This window comes from Gopherus evgoodei, unplaced genomic scaffold (assembly GCF_007399415.2).
Source record: "Gopherus evgoodei ecotype Sinaloan lineage unplaced genomic scaffold, rGopEvg1_v1.p scaffold_57_arrow_ctg1, whole genome shotgun sequence".
Lineage (NCBI taxonomy): Eukaryota > Metazoa > Chordata > Testudines > Testudinidae > Gopherus > Gopherus evgoodei.
In genome coordinates this window covers 845056-862458 of record NW_022060078.1, presented here as the reverse complement: position 1 = coordinate 862458, position 17403 = coordinate 845056, and the positions used below count along the sequence as shown (strand labels likewise).

At 61.2% G+C, this 17403-nt stretch overlaps 1 protein-coding gene across 4 annotated transcripts; it reads right to left on the bottom strand.

Moving 5' to 3' along the window:
• Positions 1-1589: 1589 nt before the first annotated feature.
• On the bottom strand, positions 1590-16070 carry ALAS2 (5'-aminolevulinate synthase 2). Of its 4 annotated transcripts, none has more exons than XM_030547356.1 (11): positions 15964-16070; positions 14726-14917; positions 14342-14503; positions 13974-14096; positions 7061-7268; positions 6330-6514; positions 5873-6052; positions 5250-5414; positions 3209-3477; positions 2807-2969; positions 1590-2519 (listed from the first exon to the last, which is right to left on the bottom strand). In XM_030547356.1, exons 2-11 carry the CDS (start codon positions 14898-14900, stop codon positions 2356-2358), a joined length of 1794 nt encoding a protein of 597 aa, XP_030403216.1. In that variant the 5' UTR covers positions 14901-14917; positions 15964-16070; the 3' UTR covers positions 1590-2355. The 4 variants fall into 4 exon arrangements, with proteins under 4 accessions (XP_030403216.1, XP_030403217.1, XP_030403218.1 ...); XM_030547357.1 differs by having other exon boundaries at positions 14342-14500; XM_030547358.1 differs by lacking the exon at positions 13974-14096.
• Between the last annotated feature and the right edge of the window lie 1333 nt (positions 16071-17403).

Genomic DNA, 17403 nt, shown 5'->3' with positions numbered 1-17403 from the left:
ACTAGCCCCCCCACTCCACTCCCCTTCAAAGCCAGGAAGAGAACCCAGGCGTCCTGGCTCCCAGCCCCCCCTCTAACTCACTAGCCCCCCACTCCCCTCCCAGAGCCATGGAGAGATCCCAGGCGTCCTGGCTCCCAACTCCCCCGGAGCCAGGGAGAGAACCCAGGCGTCCTGGCTCCCAGTCCTCCCCACCTTGGGGCAGCCATCTGGGACCACAGCCTGTGCCCTACTCAGCCCCCCAGGCCTTTAATCCACCCGCCCCCCCCAGACTACAGCATAGACCCAGACCTGGATGGCGGCAGAGGCGTGGTCCCCTCTGCCAGCCACACACCTCCCCCACACCCCGCGCCCCCCCAGTATTCCCCCCTTGCTATCCAAGTCCTGCCCCCCCCAGTACCTCCGCCTTAGGGGTTAGGGCCGGACACCTGGGTTCTCTGGAAGCGGCGTCTGGTGGGTTGGGGTGCAGGGGAGCCCGGACGCCTGGGTTCTCCCCCCCGTGCTCGGTGCCTGGAGGAGGGTGGGGGGGTCCAGCTGCCGATGGCTCCGTTCAGCGCTTGTCCCGGCCTCCAGCAGCGTCCGCCCGGCCCAGCTCAGCTCAGCTCGGCTCCGCTCCGCTCCCTGGCCAGACCGACTCGGCGGGGGCGGGGGCGGGACCCAGCTGTGAGGCTAGTCATGTGACCGAATCAGCTGTTTTCCCCGCCCCCCCCCGGCTTTCCCTGGTGACAAACAGCGCCCCCCCTCTCACCCCCGCGGCCTGTCCGCCAGTCTCGAGGGGTGGGGGGGGGCTCGCTCCAATGTCCAATGCTGCAACCCTCCAACTGGTGTCCGGGAGCAGTGGGGGGCGCCCCCAGAGATTGGGGTGACCCCTTCCAGGCCCCCTCCATGACCACGACGCCTGGGGCGGGGGGAGGCGGGAATGCCAGGCAGTGGGGCAGCAGGAACCACAGTTACATCCCCCCCTCGTAGGAAACACTCCAAACTTTTATTCAAAAATGTCTGTAGCTACGAGGACAGCGCGGGGGGGGGTCTCTCGGGGCACGCGGGGGGGGCAGCGAACTGCAAATGACCGTGGCGGGGGGCGGGGGGGCTGCCATTCCCACTTTGGCCACCTGCGGGTTCATGAGTCTGTAGCCCCCACAAAGCGAGTTTAACAGCCCCCCCCCGTGCGATGCCTGCTGGGAGGGGGGAGGGGGGGCGCACAAGTTCCCCCCACATAAAGAACCCAGGGCTAAATACTCCGATGTCATTTAAACCCTGCCTGGTGCCCCCCCTCCCTGAGCAGGGAGCCGCCCCATTGTAGGGGGGGCAGAGTGCCCCGGGGGAGGGTAACGACCCCCCCCTTGGCCTTTTGTTCTTCTTCGCCTAAAAAATCGTGTTACAAAGTTTTTTCCCACGGGGGGTGCGTGGCAGGAACCCCCCCCCCCAAGAACCCTCTTTGCTGCAGAGAAGAGGGATGCTCTGATTTGGGGGAGTCAAGTGAGGTACCAGTGGAGGGGTCACGACAACCCCCCCCTTTCCTCTGGGACTCGACACTAAAAGGGGAAATCGGGAGGCAGGAGCTGGGGCAAGGGAAGTGCCCCTAAATCCGGCCCCCCCATGGGACACCAGGGACCGGGAACAAAGGAACTGTAATTCCAGGGAGTGCAGCATGTAAAACCGCCAACCCCCCTCCCCTCCAGAAACAAAAGGCTGCAGCATCTTGGGACCCCCCCAGCCCCGCTGCCAAGGGCCCCAGCTGCAGATGGGGATTTGGGGGGGGGCTGATACAGTGAGTTCCTGAAACCTTGGTGGGCGGGGGGGGGGAGCCTGGGTCTGGAATAGGCGGAAGGGGCAGGTTGGGAGGTCCAGCCCCTCCGGAGCAGGTGGACTGCAGTGAGGGCGCAAGATGGGCACACCCCCCCCAGCACCGTGGGGCTGCCCGACAGCCAAGTGCAACTGTGATTATCCCCCCCCCGCCACATGGGGCCCCTAGGGCCAGCCCCCCCACCAACCAGGCAGGGAGCCCAGGGGCCCACATGGCAGGGGAAAACCTGGCCCAGGATTCAGTGGGTTACAGCACAGGGGGGGCTGGGAGCCAGGATTCCTGGGTACTCCCCCCGGCTCTGGGAGGGGAGCAGGGGCTGATGGTTAGAGCGGGGGGGCTGGGAGCCAGGACTCCTGGGTTCTCTCTCTGGCTCTGGGAGGGGAGCAGTGGGGGGATAGGTGCCCGGACCCCTGGGTTCCACGCAGTCAGGGACACAGACACAAGCTGAGTGGGTTTTATTTAGAGCCCTTGTCAGGTCACGCCGGGGGGTCTGCCCCGTGTAGCGGGGGGGGGTGTCCGTCCCACGCAGGGGGGGGGCGTCCATCCCGGGCTCAGGCACTGCTGGTGACGCACTGGGCCCCCAGGCTGCCGAAGGAATCCCGCTCCCACTCGCTCATGAGGGCGAAGTGCAGGGGCCGCTGGCAGAAATGGCAGGCGGAGGACGCGGGGGGCTGCAGGGGGAGCCCCACGTCCTGCCAGCCCTGCACCAGGCGCTCTGCAGGGGGGAGATGGGGTGAGACCTCTGTGCCCCTCCAGGTACCCTCCCAGCCTCCCCACGCTGCCCCAATCTCCCCTCCCCCTGGGATCTTCATCCTTCACCGACTGCCCCCCCCCAGGTACCCTCCCAGCCTCCCCCCGCTGCCCCAATCTCCCCTCCCCCTGGGATCATCATCCTTCCCTGACTGCCCCCCCCAAGTGCCCCTGGCCAGCCCCCACCTCGCTCCCATTTACCCCCCCCAGCTCCAGATGGCCCGTCCCCTCCCCCCAGCCCGCTGCCCTCACCCACGAAGTAGTCCATCATGGGGGGCGTGTGGTGGGGGGAGGGTGCCAGGCGCAGCAGCTCCTCGCCCCGGGGCACCGTGGGGTAGTTGATGGCTTGGACGTAGATGTTGTGCTGGGACAGGAGAAGGTCGCAGAGCTGGGAGTTCAAGGCCGCGTCGCCCACCTGCAGGGGGACAATCGGAGAGACAAGGATGGGACCCAGGAGTCTGGGAAATACCCCCTCCCGCCTCCCACACCACATACACCTCCCCACTCTCCTCCTGGGGTCCTGGCTCCCAGCCCCCCTGCTCTAACCACCAGGCCCCACTGCCCTCCCAGAGCCGGAAGAGAACCCAGGAGTCCTGGCTCCCAGCTCCCCCTGCTCAAGCCCCCCGCCCCGAGGACCCAGGCGTCCGGCCGTACCCGGATGGGGATGATGTGGCTGGGGCACCTGACGAGGGGCAGCCCAGCGTCCATCAGCAGCTGCCGCATGTGCTTGACGTTGCGCTGGTGGGCCCGGCGCAGCCCCCGGCCCTCGGGCCCAGCCAGCACCCGCAGCGAGGCCAGGGCGCCGGCCAGCACCGGGGGGGGCAGCGAGGTGGTGAAGATGAAGCCGGCCGCGTAGGAGCGAACCGTGTCCACCAGCGCCGCCGTGCTGGCGATGTACCCCCCAACGCAGCCGAAGGCCTTCCCTGGGGGAGAGAGCAGGGTGAGACAGTGCCCCCTGGCGCCGGGGCCAGGCCTGCTGGGAGATCCCCCGCCCCACAGCACAGCGCCCCCTGGCGCCGGGGCCGGGCCTGCTGGGAGAGCCCCCCGCCCCACAGCACTGCGCCCCCTGGCGCCGGGGCCGGGCCTGCTGGGAGATCCCCCCCGCCCCACAGCACAGCGCCCCCTGGCGCCGGGGCCGGGCCTGCTGGGAGATCCCCCCGCCCCACAGCACAGCGCCCCCTGGCGCCGGGGCCGGGCCTGCTGGGAGATCCCCCCCCGCCCCACAGCACAGCGCCCCCTGGCGCCGGGGCCGGGCCTGCTGGGAGAGCCCCCCGCCCCACAGCACTGCGCCCCCTGGCGCCGGGGCCGGGCCTGCTGGGAGATCCCCCGCCCCACAGCACAGCACCCCCTGGCGCCGGGGCCGGGCCTGCTGGGAGAGCCCCCCGCCCCACAGCACAGCGCCCCCTGGCGCCGGGGCCGGGCCTGCTGGGAGAGCCCCCCGCCCCACAGCACAGCGCCCCCTGGCGCCGGGGCCGGGCCTGCTGGGAGAGCCCCCCGCCCCTCAGCACAGCGCCCCCTGGCGCCGGGGCCGGGCCTGCTGGGAGATCCCCCCGCCCCACAGCACAGCGCCCCCTGGCGCCGGGGCCGGGCCTGCTGGGAGATCCCCCCGCCCCACAGCACAGCACCCCCTGGCGCCGGGGCCGGGCCTGCTGGGAGAGCCCCCCGCCCCACAGCACAGCGCCCCCTGGCGCCGGGCCCGGGCCTGCTGGGAGATCCCCCCCGCCCCACAGCACAGCGCCCCCTGGCGCCGGGGCCGGGCCTGCTGGGAGATCCCCCCCACCCCACAGCACAGCGCCCCCTGGCGCCGGGGCCGGGCCTGCTGGGAGATCCCCCCCGCCCCACAGCACAGTGCCCCCTGGCGCGGGGGCGGGCCTGCTGGGAGATCCCCCCCGCCCCACAGCACAGCGCCCCCTGGCGCCGGGGCCGGGCCTGCTGGGAGATCCCCCCCCCCCCACAGCACAGCACCCCCTGGCGCCGGGGCCGGGCCTGCTGGGAGAGCCCCCCGCCCCACAGCACAGCGCCCCCTGGCGCCGGGGCCGGGCCTGCTGGGAGAGCCCCCCCGCCCCACAGCACAGCGCCCCCTGGCGCCGGGCCCGGGCCTGCTGGGAGATCCCCCCCGCCCCACAGCACTGCGCCCCCTGGCGCCGGGGCCGGGCCTGCTGGGAGATCCCCCCCACCCCACAGCACAGCACCCCCTGGCGCCGGGGCCGGGCCTGCTGGGAGATCCCCCCCACCCCACAGCACAGCGCCCCCTAGTGCCCAGCCCCCACCCCAGAGCACAGTGCCCCCTGGCGCGGGGGCGGGCCTGCGGGGAAAGCCCCCTGCCCCACAGCACAGCACCCCCTAGTGCTCAGCCTCCACCTGCCGGGAAGATCCCCCGGCCCACAGCACAGCGCCCCCTGGTGCCAGGGCCGGGCCTGCTGGGAGAGCCCCCCCGCCCCACAGCACAGCGCCCCCTAGTGCCCAGCCCCCGCCCCACAGCACAGCACCCCCTGGCGCGGGGGCGGGCCTGCGGGGAAAGACCCCTGCCCCACAGCACAGCACCCCCTAGTGCTCAGCCCCCACCTGCCGGGAAGATCCCCCGGCCCACAGCACAGCGCCCCCTGGTGCCAGGGAGACGCCCCCTGACTAGGCCCCTGCTCAGTCTCCTGCCCCCCAGCATCCCCCGCCCTAGGGTGCCTCCCCCCCGACTCACCCAAGGTGCCGGAGACAATGTCGACCTTGCCCAGCACCCCGTCACGCTCCGCGATGCCAGCCCCACGGGCGCCGTACAGCCCCACGGCGTGAACTTCGTCCACGAAGGTGAGGGCGCCGTGCTCATGGGCCACGTCACACAGCTCCTCCAGGGGGCAGATCCCACCTGCAGGGGGAGAGGGAGCAGCTGTGGGGGGTCCCTGGGACACAGGGGCAGGGCACGGGGCTCCTAGGATGCAGGGGGGGGGCCCTGGGATGCGGGGGGAGGGTGGGACCCTAGGGGGCAAAGGCTGGGTCCCTGGGACCCTCGGGGGCAGGGCAGGGGTGTCCCTGGGATGAAGGGGGAGGGTGGCACCCTGAGGGGCAGGGCAGTGGGATCCCTGGGGGGTGGGGTGGGGGGGTCCCTGGGATGTGGGGGCAGGGTGGGGGGACCCTGGAGGGAGGGGCGGAGGGGTCCCTGGGATGCGAGGGGAGGATGGGACCTGGGGGGTGGGGCAGGGCGAGGGGATCCCTGGGATGCAGGGGGAGGGTGGGACCCTGGGGGGGCAGGGCGGGGGGACCCTGGGATGTAGCAAAGGGGGCTGGGGGGGTCCGTGGGCTGCGGGGAGGAGGGCGGGACCCTACCGTCCATGGAGTGCACAGTCTCGAAGGCCACAATCTTGGGGATGCCAGGGGGGCTGCGGCCCAGCAGCTGGGCCAGGTGCTGGGGGTCGTTGTGCCGGAAGACGTGTTTGGGGACCCCGCTGTTGCGGATCCCCTGGATCATGGAGGCGTGATTCCCCGCGTCCGAGAAGATCTCACAGCCTGGGAGTGGGGCGGGGGCTGTTAATGCTGTGACTAGAACCCAGGCATCCGGGCTCCCAGTCCCCCCGCTCTAACTCCCAGCCCCGACTCCCCTCCCAGAGCTGGGGCAAGAACCCAGAAGTCCTGGTTCCGCCCCCCCCCGCTCTAACCACTAGCCTCCACTGCCCTCCCAGAGCTGGGTAGAGAACCCAGGAGTCCTGGCTCCCAGCCTCCTGCTCTATCCACTAGCCCCCACTCCACTCCCAAAGCCAGGGAGAGAACCCAGGCGTCCGGGTACCTGGCATCATCCTGGCGAGGGTGAAGAGGGTGGAGTCGTTGGCAACGTAGCAGGAGGAGAACAACAAGGCGGCGTCTTTGCGATGGAGCTGGGCCAGCTCCCGCTCCAGGTCCACATGGTACTGGCTGGTGCCCGAGATGTTCCTGGTGCCCCCGGCCCCCAAGCCATGGTGCTGCAGGGCGTCCCTAGAGGAGAGAGAGGGGTCAGCACACAGGGCTGGGCTAGCAGGGGCTGCGGGTTGGGAGTAAGGGGCACTGGCAGGGCTGGGAGGGAGGCCAGGGCTGGGCTAGCAGGGGCTGCGGGTCGGGAGTAAGGGGCACTGGCAGGGCTGGGAGGGAGGCCAGGGCTGGGCTAGCAGGGGCTGCAGGTCGGAAGTGAGGGACATTGGCAGAGCCAGGCGGGGAGCCCAGGGCTGGGGCGGGGGCGGGGGCAGGGGGCTGCGTGTCAGGAGTGAGGGGCACAGGCAGGGCCTTGCGGGGGAGCCCAGGGCTGGGCTAGCAGGGGCTGCGGGTCAGTTGTGAGGGGCACCGGCAGGGCTGGGGGGAGCCCAGGGCCAGGCTAGCAGGGGCTGCGGGTCAGTTGTGAGGGGCACCGGCAGGGCTGGGGGGAGCCCAGGGCTGGGTGAGCAGGGGCTCCATGTCGGGAGTGAGGGGCACCAGCAGGGCTGTTGTGGGGAGCCCAGGGCCGGGCTGGCAGGGGCTGCAGGTTGGGAGTGAGGGGCACCCTCTCACATGGCAGCCTGCAGCACCCGTGGGTGGCGGCTCATGGCCAGGTAGTCATTGCTGCACCAGACCGAGACCTCGGGGCCCGCGGCCTCCCGGGCGAAGGGGAAGGCATCCGCCCGGCGCGTCACCGTCTTGAAGACGCGATAGGTGTGATCCCGGCGCTTGGCCTCCAGCCGCCCCTCCAGGAAGGAATCATAGGAGAAAGCTCCGGATCCTGGGGGGGGGGGACAGACAGAGTCAGAGACAGACCCCCAGACACAGCAGTTCCCCCCTCACTTCCCCCCCAGACACAGGGGGTCCCTCCCTCGCTTCCCCCCCAGACACAGTGGTTCCCCCCCTTCAGAGCAGTGAGGCGAGAGGGGGGCGCAGAGCAGGGAGGCACAGAGCGGGGGGGCACAGAGCAGGGTTGGCACAGAGCAGTGGGGTGATGGGGGCACGCAGAGTGGGGGGATGCATAGTAGTGGCGCGAGGGGGGGCGCAGAGCAGGGGTGGCACAGAGCAGTGGAGTGGAGGGGCACAGAGCGGGGGGGTGCATAGCAGTGGGGTGAGGGGGAACGCAGAGCAATGGAGGGGGGCCCTGAATCTACGGCTCCCACTCCCACAAGCGACCCTGGCGTCTAGGACCAGGCCAGGTAATCAGCTAGGGAATATCCCCGGCTCCCATGAGCTCTGTTCCAATTGGGAATGGTGCAGAGACGGGCCAGGAAACAGATCCAGGGGCTGGAGGAGCCACCGCAGGAGAGACTGAAAGTTCAGCTTGGAAAAGAGCCGCCGGAGGCAGGAGGCGAGCACGGGCTCTGAACTTGGGACTGGTGCAGAGAGAGGGAACCAGGGGGCGTCATTCACCCCTTCCCATAACACAAGGATCAGGGGCCCCCCACGAAATCAAGAGGCGGCAGGTTTCATGCAGACACAAGGCCAGAGGTCTTCACGCGGCGCACGGCCGACCTGCAGAACTCCCTGCTGCAGGATGTTGTGAAGGCCAGAACTATAAGTGGGTTCAGAGCAGTTCCTGGAGGCGAGACCCAGCAATGGCTGGTAGCCAGGATGGGCTGGAGGCAACCCCATGCTCTGGGTGTCCCTAAACCTTTATCGGGCTCACAGTCAAGCTGGGCTGGTTTTTCCAAAGGGATCCGCTCCAGGAATTATTTGCCGGGGGGATGTTCTCTGCCCTGCACTATGGGGCTGGTGGTGTCACTTCTGCCCTGTGGAGTGTCTATGAAGAATGAGGGGAGATTTGATGGCTGCTTTCAACTACCTGAAGGGGGGTTCCAGAGAGGCTGGAGCTCGGCTGTTCTCAGTGGTGGCAGATGGCAGAACAAGGAGCAATGGGGGAGGTCTAGGTTGGATAGTAGGAAACACTATTTCACAAGGAGGGTTAGAACTGATGAATGAAATTGTTTTTAACGGTTCACTTTATTCATGTAACTTCATAAGCAAAGTTTTAGGAATGAAACAAGGTTCGTTCATGGAACCGGTTCCCCCAAGACCTGGTGAATTGACAGTGGAGATGCTGGCTAGGAGCCGGAGCTGTTCAGTCAGCTGCCCTTGTACGTTTCACCAGCAGTCCAAGTCCTGCTTAAATCACTGAGACGTGCACTGTTTCACTATTGTAACTTCTGTTCACCATTCGCAACACATGCCTACATTGTAACTTCTGTTCACCATTCGCTACACGTGCCTACATTGTAACTTCTGTTCACCATTCGCTACACGTGCCGACACTGTAACTTCTGTTCACTACTCACCATTCACTACACGTGCCTACATTGTAACTTCTGTTCACCATTCACTACACGTGCCTACATTGTAACTTCTGTTCACTACTCACCATTCGCTACACGTGCCTACACTGTAACTTCTGTTCACTGCTCACCATTCGCTACACGTGCCTACACTGTAACTTCTGTTCACTGTTCACCATTCACTACACGTGCCTACATTGTAACTTCTGTTCACCATTCACTACACGTGCCTACACTGTAACTTCTGTTCACTGTTCACCATTCACTACACGTGCCTACACTGTAACTTCTGTTCACTGTTCACCATTCACTACACGTGCCTACACTGTAACTTCTGTTCACTGCTCACCATTCACTACACGTGCCTACATTGTAACTTCTGTTCACTGCTCACCATTCACTACACGTGCCTACATTGTAACTTCTATTCACTGCTCACCATTCACTACACGTGCCTACACTGTAACTTCTGTTCACTGCTCACCATTCACTACACGTGCCTACATTGTAACTTCTGTTCACTGCTCACCATTCGCTACACATGCCTGCATTGTAACTTCTGTTCACTATTCACCATTCGCTACATGTGCCTACATTGTAACTTCTGTTCACTGTTCACCATTCGCTACACGCGCCTACATTGTAACTTCTGTTCACTGCTCACCATTCACTACACGTGCCTACACTGTAACTTCTCTTCACTGTTCACCATTCACTACACGTGCCTACACTGTAACTTCTGTTCACTGCTCACCATTCACTACACGTGCCTACACTGTAACTTCTCTTCACTGTTCACCATTCACTACACGTGCCTACACTGTAACTTCTGTTCACTGCTCACCATTCGCTACACGTGCCTACACTGTAACTTCTGTTCACTGTTCCCCATTCGCTACACGTGCCTACATTGTAACTTCTGTTCACTGTTCACCATTCACTACACGTGCCTACACTGTAACTTCTGTTCACTGTTCACCATTCACTACACGTGCCTACACTGTAACTTCTGTTCACTGCTCACCATTCACTACACGTGCCTACATTGTAACTTCTGTTCACTGTTCACCATTCACTACACGTGCCTACACTGTAACTTCTGTTCACTGCTCACCATTCACTACACGTGCCTACACTGTAACTTCTGTTCACTGTTCACCATTCACTACACGTGCCTACACTGTTACTTCTGTTCACTGCTCACCATTCACTACACGTGCCTACACTGTAACTTCTGTTCACTGTTCACCATTCACTACACGTGCCTACACTGTAACTTCTGTTCACTGTTCACCATTCACTACACGTGCCTACACTGTAACTTCTGTTCACTGATTACCATTCACTACACGTGCCTACACTGTAACTTCTGTTCACTGATTACCATTCACTACACGTGCCTACACTGTAACTTCTGTTCACTGTTCACCATTCACTACACGTGCCTACATTGTAACTTCTGTTCACTGTTCACCATTCACTACACGTGCCTACACTGTAACTTCTGTTCACTGCTCACCATTCACTACACGTGCCTACACTGTAACTTCTGTTCACTGTTCACCATTCACTACACGTGCCTACACTGTAACTTCTGTTCACTGTTCACCATTCACTACACGTGCCTACACTGTAACTTCTGTTTACTGTTCACCATTCACTACACGTGCCTACACTGTAACTTCTGTTCACTGCTCACCATTCACTACACGTGCCTACACTGTAACTTCTGTTCACTGTTCACCATTCACTACACGTGCCTACATTGTAACTTCTGTTCACTGTTCACCATTCACTACACGTGCCTACACTGTAACTTCTGTTCACTGCTCACCATTCGCTACACGTGCCTACACTGTAACTTCTGTTCACCGTTCACCATTCGCTACACGTGCCTACATTGTAACTTCTGTTCACTGTTCACCATTCACTACACGTGCCTACACTGTAACTTCTGTTCACTGCTCACCATTCGCTACACGTGCCTACACTGTAACTTCTGTTCACCGTTCACCATTCACTACACGTGCCTACACTGTAACTTCTGTTCACTGTTCACCATTCACTACACGTGCCTACACTGTTACTTCTGTTCACTGCTCACCATTCGCTACACGTGCCTACACTGTAACTTCTGTTCACTGTTCACCATTCCCTACACGTGCCTACACTGTAACTCCTGTTCACTGTTCACCATTCACTACACGTGCCTACATTGTAACTTCTGTTCGCTGCTCACCATTCACTACACGTGCCTACACTGTAACTTCTGTTCACTGTTCACCATTCGCTACACGTGCCTACATTGTAACTTCTGTTCACTATTCACCATTCGCTACACGTGCCTACATTGTAACTTCTGTTCACTGTTCACCATTCGCTACACGTGCCTACATTGTAACTTCTGTTCACTGCTCACCATTCCCTACACGTGCCTACACTGTAACTTCTGTTCACTGTTCACCATTCACTACACGTGCCTACACTGTAACTTCTGTTCACTGTTCACCATTCACTACACGTGCCTACACTGTAACTTCTGTTCACTGCTCACCATTCGCTACACGTGCCTACACTGTAACTTCTGTTCACCGTTCACCATTCACTACACGTGCCTACACTGTAACTTCTGTTCACTGTTCACCATTCACTACACGTGCCTACACAGTAACTTCTGTTCAGTGCTCACCATTCACTACACGTGCCTACACTGTAACTTCTGTTCACTGTTTGCCATATTGGAATCCAACCCCCATTTTAAAACACTCACTCCATTTCGTAAAAGCTTCCTCCCACCCTCCTTTTTGCAAACCCTGCTGCACTCTCATTAGTTTATGTTAGATGTGTGACTGAGGTGTGGATGGACGATGGACTCGCCCCCCAGCCTGTCCTGATGAAACAGAGTTCACACCCCACCGGCTGAAGCTGCAGACAAGAGCCCTAACAAAGGAAGCAGAGTCCACCCTGAACAGAAAAGCTACAACAGAAGGAAGATCAAAGCCAGGTCCCAGGCTGACAGTCAGGCCTGCAATTGATGGTGATCAATCACCAGACCCAGAGGCAGTGACACAGCAAGACCTATAGACTCTGAATTCAGACTAAAGCCCACAAAAAGGATGGGTGACATGGGAGACTTTAGGGGGTAACATTCTGCTGCCAACATGGAAGGACATTGGTGCAGGCCCAACAGAGACTCAGCTCATCCTTGCGCCTGGCCGTCCTGGCCAGTTACCGCCACAAGCTACGAACCCAAGCTGGGAAATCAAGCCACGAACTCAGGCTATGTCCAGGACTATGCAGCAGCTGCAGAACATCTGATGGATGTGTGTGTGTGTGAATGTGTGTGTGTGTGCGCACGTAGGTATGAGGTATAATATGTGTGTGTGTGTAGGTATTAGGTATAGTGTGTGTGTATAGGTATTAGGTATTTTGTGTGTGTGTGTGTGTGTGTGTGTGTGTGTGTGTGTGTGTGTGTGTGTGTGTGTGTGTGTGTGTGTGTGTGTAGGTATTAGGTATAGTGTGTGTGTAGGTATTAGGTATAATGTGTGTGTGTGTATAAGTATAATATGTGTGTGGCTGTGTGTAGGTATTAGGTATAGTATGTGTGTGTGTCTGTGTGTAGGTATTGGGTATAATGTGTGTGTATAAGGATTAAGATATTAGTTACTGGTCATAAATCAAGTTGTTATCATAATAAATGTGGCATCTTTGTCTTGTCCCCTGAAAAGCTCCTGTGTAGTTTTGTCTGTATAACAGAGGGTGGTGAAGCACTGGACTGGGTTCCCTAGGGAGGTGGTGGAATCTCCTTCCTTAGAGGTTTTTAAGGCCCGGCTTGACACAGCCCTGGCTGGGATGATTTAGGTGGTGTTGGTCCTGCTTTGAGCAGGAATGTAAGAACATAAGAATGGCTGTACCAGGTCAGACCAAAGGTCCATCTAGCCCAGTATCTGTCTACCAACAGTGGCCAATGCCAGGTGCCCCAGAGGGAGTGAACCCAACAGGCAATGATCCAGTGATCTCTCTCCTGCCATCCATCTTCATCCTCTGACGAACAGAGGCTAGGGACACCATTCCTTACCCAGCCTGGTTACTAGCCATTTATGGACTTAACCTCCATGAATGTATCCAGTTCTCTTTTAAACCCTGTTATAGTCCCGGCCTTCACAACCTCCTCAGGCAAGGAGTTCCACAGGTTGACTGTGCGCTGCGTAAGGAAGAACTTTCTTTGATTTGTTTTAAACCTGCTGCCTATTAATTTCATGTGGTGACCCCTAGTTCTTGTATTATGGGAACAAGTAAATAACTTTTCCTTATTCACTTTCTCCACATCACTCATGATTTTATAGACCTCTATCATATCCCCCCTTCGGCTCCTCTTTTCCAAGCTGGAGAGTCCTAACCTCTTTAATCTTTCCTTATATGGACCCGTTCCAAACCCCTAATCATTTTAGTTGCCCTTCTCTGAACCTTTTCTAGTGCCAGCAGATCTTTTTTGAGATGAGGAGACCACATCTGTACACAGTATTCGAGATGTGGGCGTCCCATGGATTTATATAAGGTCAATAAAATATTCTCAGTCTTATTCTCTATCCCCTTTTTAATGATTCCTAACATCCTGTTTGCTTTTTTGACCACCGCTGCACACTGCGTGGACATCTTCAGAGAACTATCCACGATGATGCCAAGATCTTTTTCCTGACTCGTTGTAGCTAAATGAGCCCCCATCATACTGTATGTATAGTTGGGGTTATTTTTTTCCAGTGTGCATTACTTTACATTTATCCACATTAAATTTCATTTGCCATTTTGTTGTCCAGTCACCTAGTTTTGGGAGATCTTTTTGAAGTTCTTCACAATCTGCTTTGGTCTTAACTATCTTGAGTAGTTTAGTATCATCTGCCACATCACTGTTCACCCCTTTCTCCAGATCATTTATGAATAAATTGAATAGGATTGGTCCTAGGACTGACCCTTGGGGAACACCACTAGTTACCCCTCTCCATTCTGAGAATTTACCATTAATTCCTACCCTTTGTTCCCTGTTTTTTAACCAGTTCTCAGTCCATGAAAGGACCTTCCTTTTTATCCCATGAGCAGGGGACTGGACTAGAACCTCTCAAGGTCCCTTCCGATCCTGAGATTCTCTGAGTTTGTCACCCAGCGTCAGACCTCACCTGGCAGATTGTCCTGGAGCAGGTGGGTGGGGAGGAGCCGGGCGTCAGGCCCTGGCCCGTCACGGCCCAGGAATTTCTTTCGGAGGCTGGACTGGACCTCGAGGAGCAGAGAGCTGAGGGGGTCTGGAGGGGCACACAGATGGGGGGTGAGTGGGTTAGAGCAGGGGGGCTGGGAGCCAGGCTCCTGGGTTCTCTCCCAGCTCTGAGAAGGGAGTGGGGGCTGCTGGGTTAGAGTACAGGGGTCTGGGAGCCAGGACTCCTGGGTTCTCTCCCCGGTTCTGGGAGGAGAGTGGGGTCTGGAGGTTAGAGCAGGGGGGTCTGGGAGCCAGGATTCCTGGGTTCTCCGATGAGGTCAGAGCAGTCCTCACCTGCCTTGTAGACCTTCACATCCTCCTGCACCTCTGGCCCAGCGCGCTGAACGATCCGGCTCCGTCTGTCCCGCACCTCCAACTCCATGAAGGGGCAGTGGGTCTGGGAAGGGCTGGAGGCTGTTTCTGGGGTCTCCGACTCCTGGGGGACAGATCCTGCTGCTGGGGAGAGACAGCCAAGCCAAAGGGATGGAACCCAGGAGTCCTGGCTCCCAGCTCCTCCTCCACCCCCGCTCTAACCACTAGACACCACTCCACTCCCAGAGCCGGGGAGAGAACTCAGGAGTTCTCAGCCCACCCACCCCTAATCACTAGACCCTGCTCCACTCCCAGAGCCGGGGAGAGAACCCAGGAGTCCTGGCTCTCAGCCTCACCACTGCTTACCAAGTGGGATGGGGTTGTCCATCCCCCTCTGCGGGTCTGGGGAGGAGCCCATCAGGGTCCGGGCCACCATGATGGGACATCGCTGGGCGCTGCTCACCAGCAGGGGGCGAGCTTTGAGCAAGAAGATGCTGGGGTCCCGGGTCAGGAAGGGGCAGCGCTGGAGGAAGGAAGCCATTGTGCCAGATTGTGGTGCTGCCCGGGAGAGAGAATGGGCGTGAGGAACTCAGGAGTCCGGGACCCCCGTCCCGCAGCATGCCAGCCCCCCCAGCTCTTCAGGGGATGGGGGAAGATGCAGATACAGCTGGCCAGGTCTCCCTTCCTGACCCTGGGGAGCCCTGAAGCATGTGATTTGTCTATTGGCCAAATTTGCCCCTCCTGGATTTTCTCTGACAAGGGGCAAATCTGAAAATGGGAAGGGGGGGACGCCTTGGCTCAGTACAACCACACCGATAAGCACCTGTCTGCTGACAGATCCAGGTGGGCAGAAATCGACGCCTTCCAGCAGACCAGCCCCCTGAGTGCCCCCATGGAGACCCCTCCTGAATGTATGATCCCCACCCCCATCCCAGAGGGGACAGGTGGGGAGGGGATCATCCACCAAGCGGGATTGGAGGGTGGGCGGGACCCATCTCCGTCCCTCATCCCGTCGGTCTTTATGGGCCGAGTGCGAGGTTGTGTGACATTCGGACACCCCGGAGCAGGGCGGCGCCGTGTCTGTTGGAGGCTGATAAGAGCCATGGGGGGGCCCACCCATCGCAGCTGTGGGGGATGGGTGGGCTTGTGGTGTGGGGGCAACAGATAGACGGGGGCCAGAGGGGAGGCCCTAGAAGAATGATGCCCCGAATGCCCAGGGGATTTTGTGGGGGCAGCATCGCTCAGGCCCTGTTCCCTGCCCCACCATGAGCCAGCCCCCCCCACCGTTGCCATGGGGCCAGACCAGAGCCAGTGCCCCCTCGAGGGGCAGGGCCCCCTAACATGCTCGAGGGGTGAAGCCATGGGGCTGAGGTATGGTGTCTCTGGGCTGCTGACATCCACAGGCTGTCTGGCGCCCCATCAGACCCCCCCCAACCCCCCCCAACCCCTCCAGCCTTCATTGCGTCCCCCCAAAGCGTGCCCTCCTCAGCCACCCCTTCCCCCTAACCGCCCCCCCAGCTGAGTCCTCCATTTTCCCCCCCAGCAGCCCCCAGTCCTCCCTAACCACCCCATCATCCCCCCACTGAACCTGACTCCCCCGTTACCTGTTGTCCTGCACTGAGGACGAACAACCAGCACTGACTGACACCCCCTGAGAGGCTGCCTGGGCCCCCTCTCGCCAGCCCCACCCCATAACGGAGCCGCCCAGGCCCACAGATAAGGACAGGCTCTATAAGGCCGAGGGAAGGGACCATATTGCAGCTCGGGGGGAGTGACAGGCCCCACAGAGGCTGAGCCCCGGATGCCTGGGTTTTATATCCCAGCACCCTGTCCCCGGCCCCCAAAGTCGCCCTCATTGGGAGGAATGGGGCTGAGATCCAGCAAACTCATTTTAGACACACAGGCCAGGTCAGAACTAATCACCTTCCAGTCAGAAATACAAGGAGACCTGGTTCCTAGCCCTCCTCCCCACCAGCCCCCACTCCCCTGCCAGAGCTGGGGAGAGAACCCAGGAGTCCTGGCTCCCAGCCCCCTGCTCTAAGCACCAGCCCCCACTCCCCTCTCCCGGAGCCAGGGAGAGAACCCAGGAGTCCTGGCTCCCAGCCCCCTGCTCTAACCACCGGCCCCCACTCCCCTCCCAGAGCCAAGGAGAGAACCCAGGAGTCCTGGCTCCTAGCCCCCCTGCTCTAACCACCAGCCCCCACCCCTCTCCCGGAGCCAGGGAGAGAACCCAGGAGTCCTGGCTCCCAGCCCCCTGCTCTAACCACTAGACCCCACTCCCCTCCCAGAGCCGGGGAGAGAACCCAGGAGTCCTGGCTCCCAGCCCCCTGCTCTAACCACCAGCCCCCACTCCCCTCCCAGAGCCGGGGAGAGAACCCAGGAGTCCAGGCTCCCAGCCCCCCTGCTCTAACCACCAGCCCCCACTCCCCTCCCAGAGCCGGGGAGAGAACCCAGGAGTCCTGGCTCCCAGCCCCCCCTGCTCTAACCACCAGCCCCCACTCCCCTCCCGGAGCCAGGGAGAGAACCCAGGAGTCCTGGCTCCCAGCCCCCCCTGCTCTAACCACCAGCCCCCACTCCCCTCCCAGAGCCAGGGAGAGAACCCAGGAGTCCCTGGTGTTTGGGGGGGGGGCACTAGGCTCGCGGGGGGCTGTGGGTCGGAATGGGGGCGGGGGCGGAGCTATGGGGGCCCTCGGGGCTGCAGGTGGCCAAGGGCACGTGTTACAGGACCCATGTTACCCCCCAGCACCCGAGGGACGGGGGGGCTGCCGGGAGCGGGACAAGCAATGGGGGGGAGGGAGGGGCACAGCAGAGGACGGAGGGGGGAGGAAGCGGGGGGGAAGGGGCGGGTTAGGAGGAGGAGGGGCCGGAGGTGGAGCGTGAGGACGGGGGAGGAGCTTGGGGGGGGGGGGTCCAAGGGAGGGGGGGGCGGAGCGAAGGACAGGGCGGGTGGGGGGAGGAGCCATTGGAGGACCGGGGGAGGAGCAGCGGGGGGGGGAGAAGGAGGAGGAGCAGCGGGGGGGGCTGGAGGAGGAGCGGAGGGGGGG

Coding starts and splice junctions, on each gene's coding strand:
- ALAS2 (XM_030547356.1), bottom strand. CDS start 14,900: ATGGCTTCCTTCCTCCAGCGCTGCCCCTTCCTGACCCGGGACCCCAGC. Junction 14,097..14,341: donor TGTGAAGGTCTACAAGGCAG/GTGAGGACTGCT, acceptor GTGCCCCTCCAG/ACCCCCTCAGCTCTCTGCTC. Junction 7,269..13,973: donor GCTCCAGGACAATCTGCCAG/GTGAGGTCTGAC, acceptor CCCCCCCCCCAG/GATCCGGAGCTTTCTCCTAT.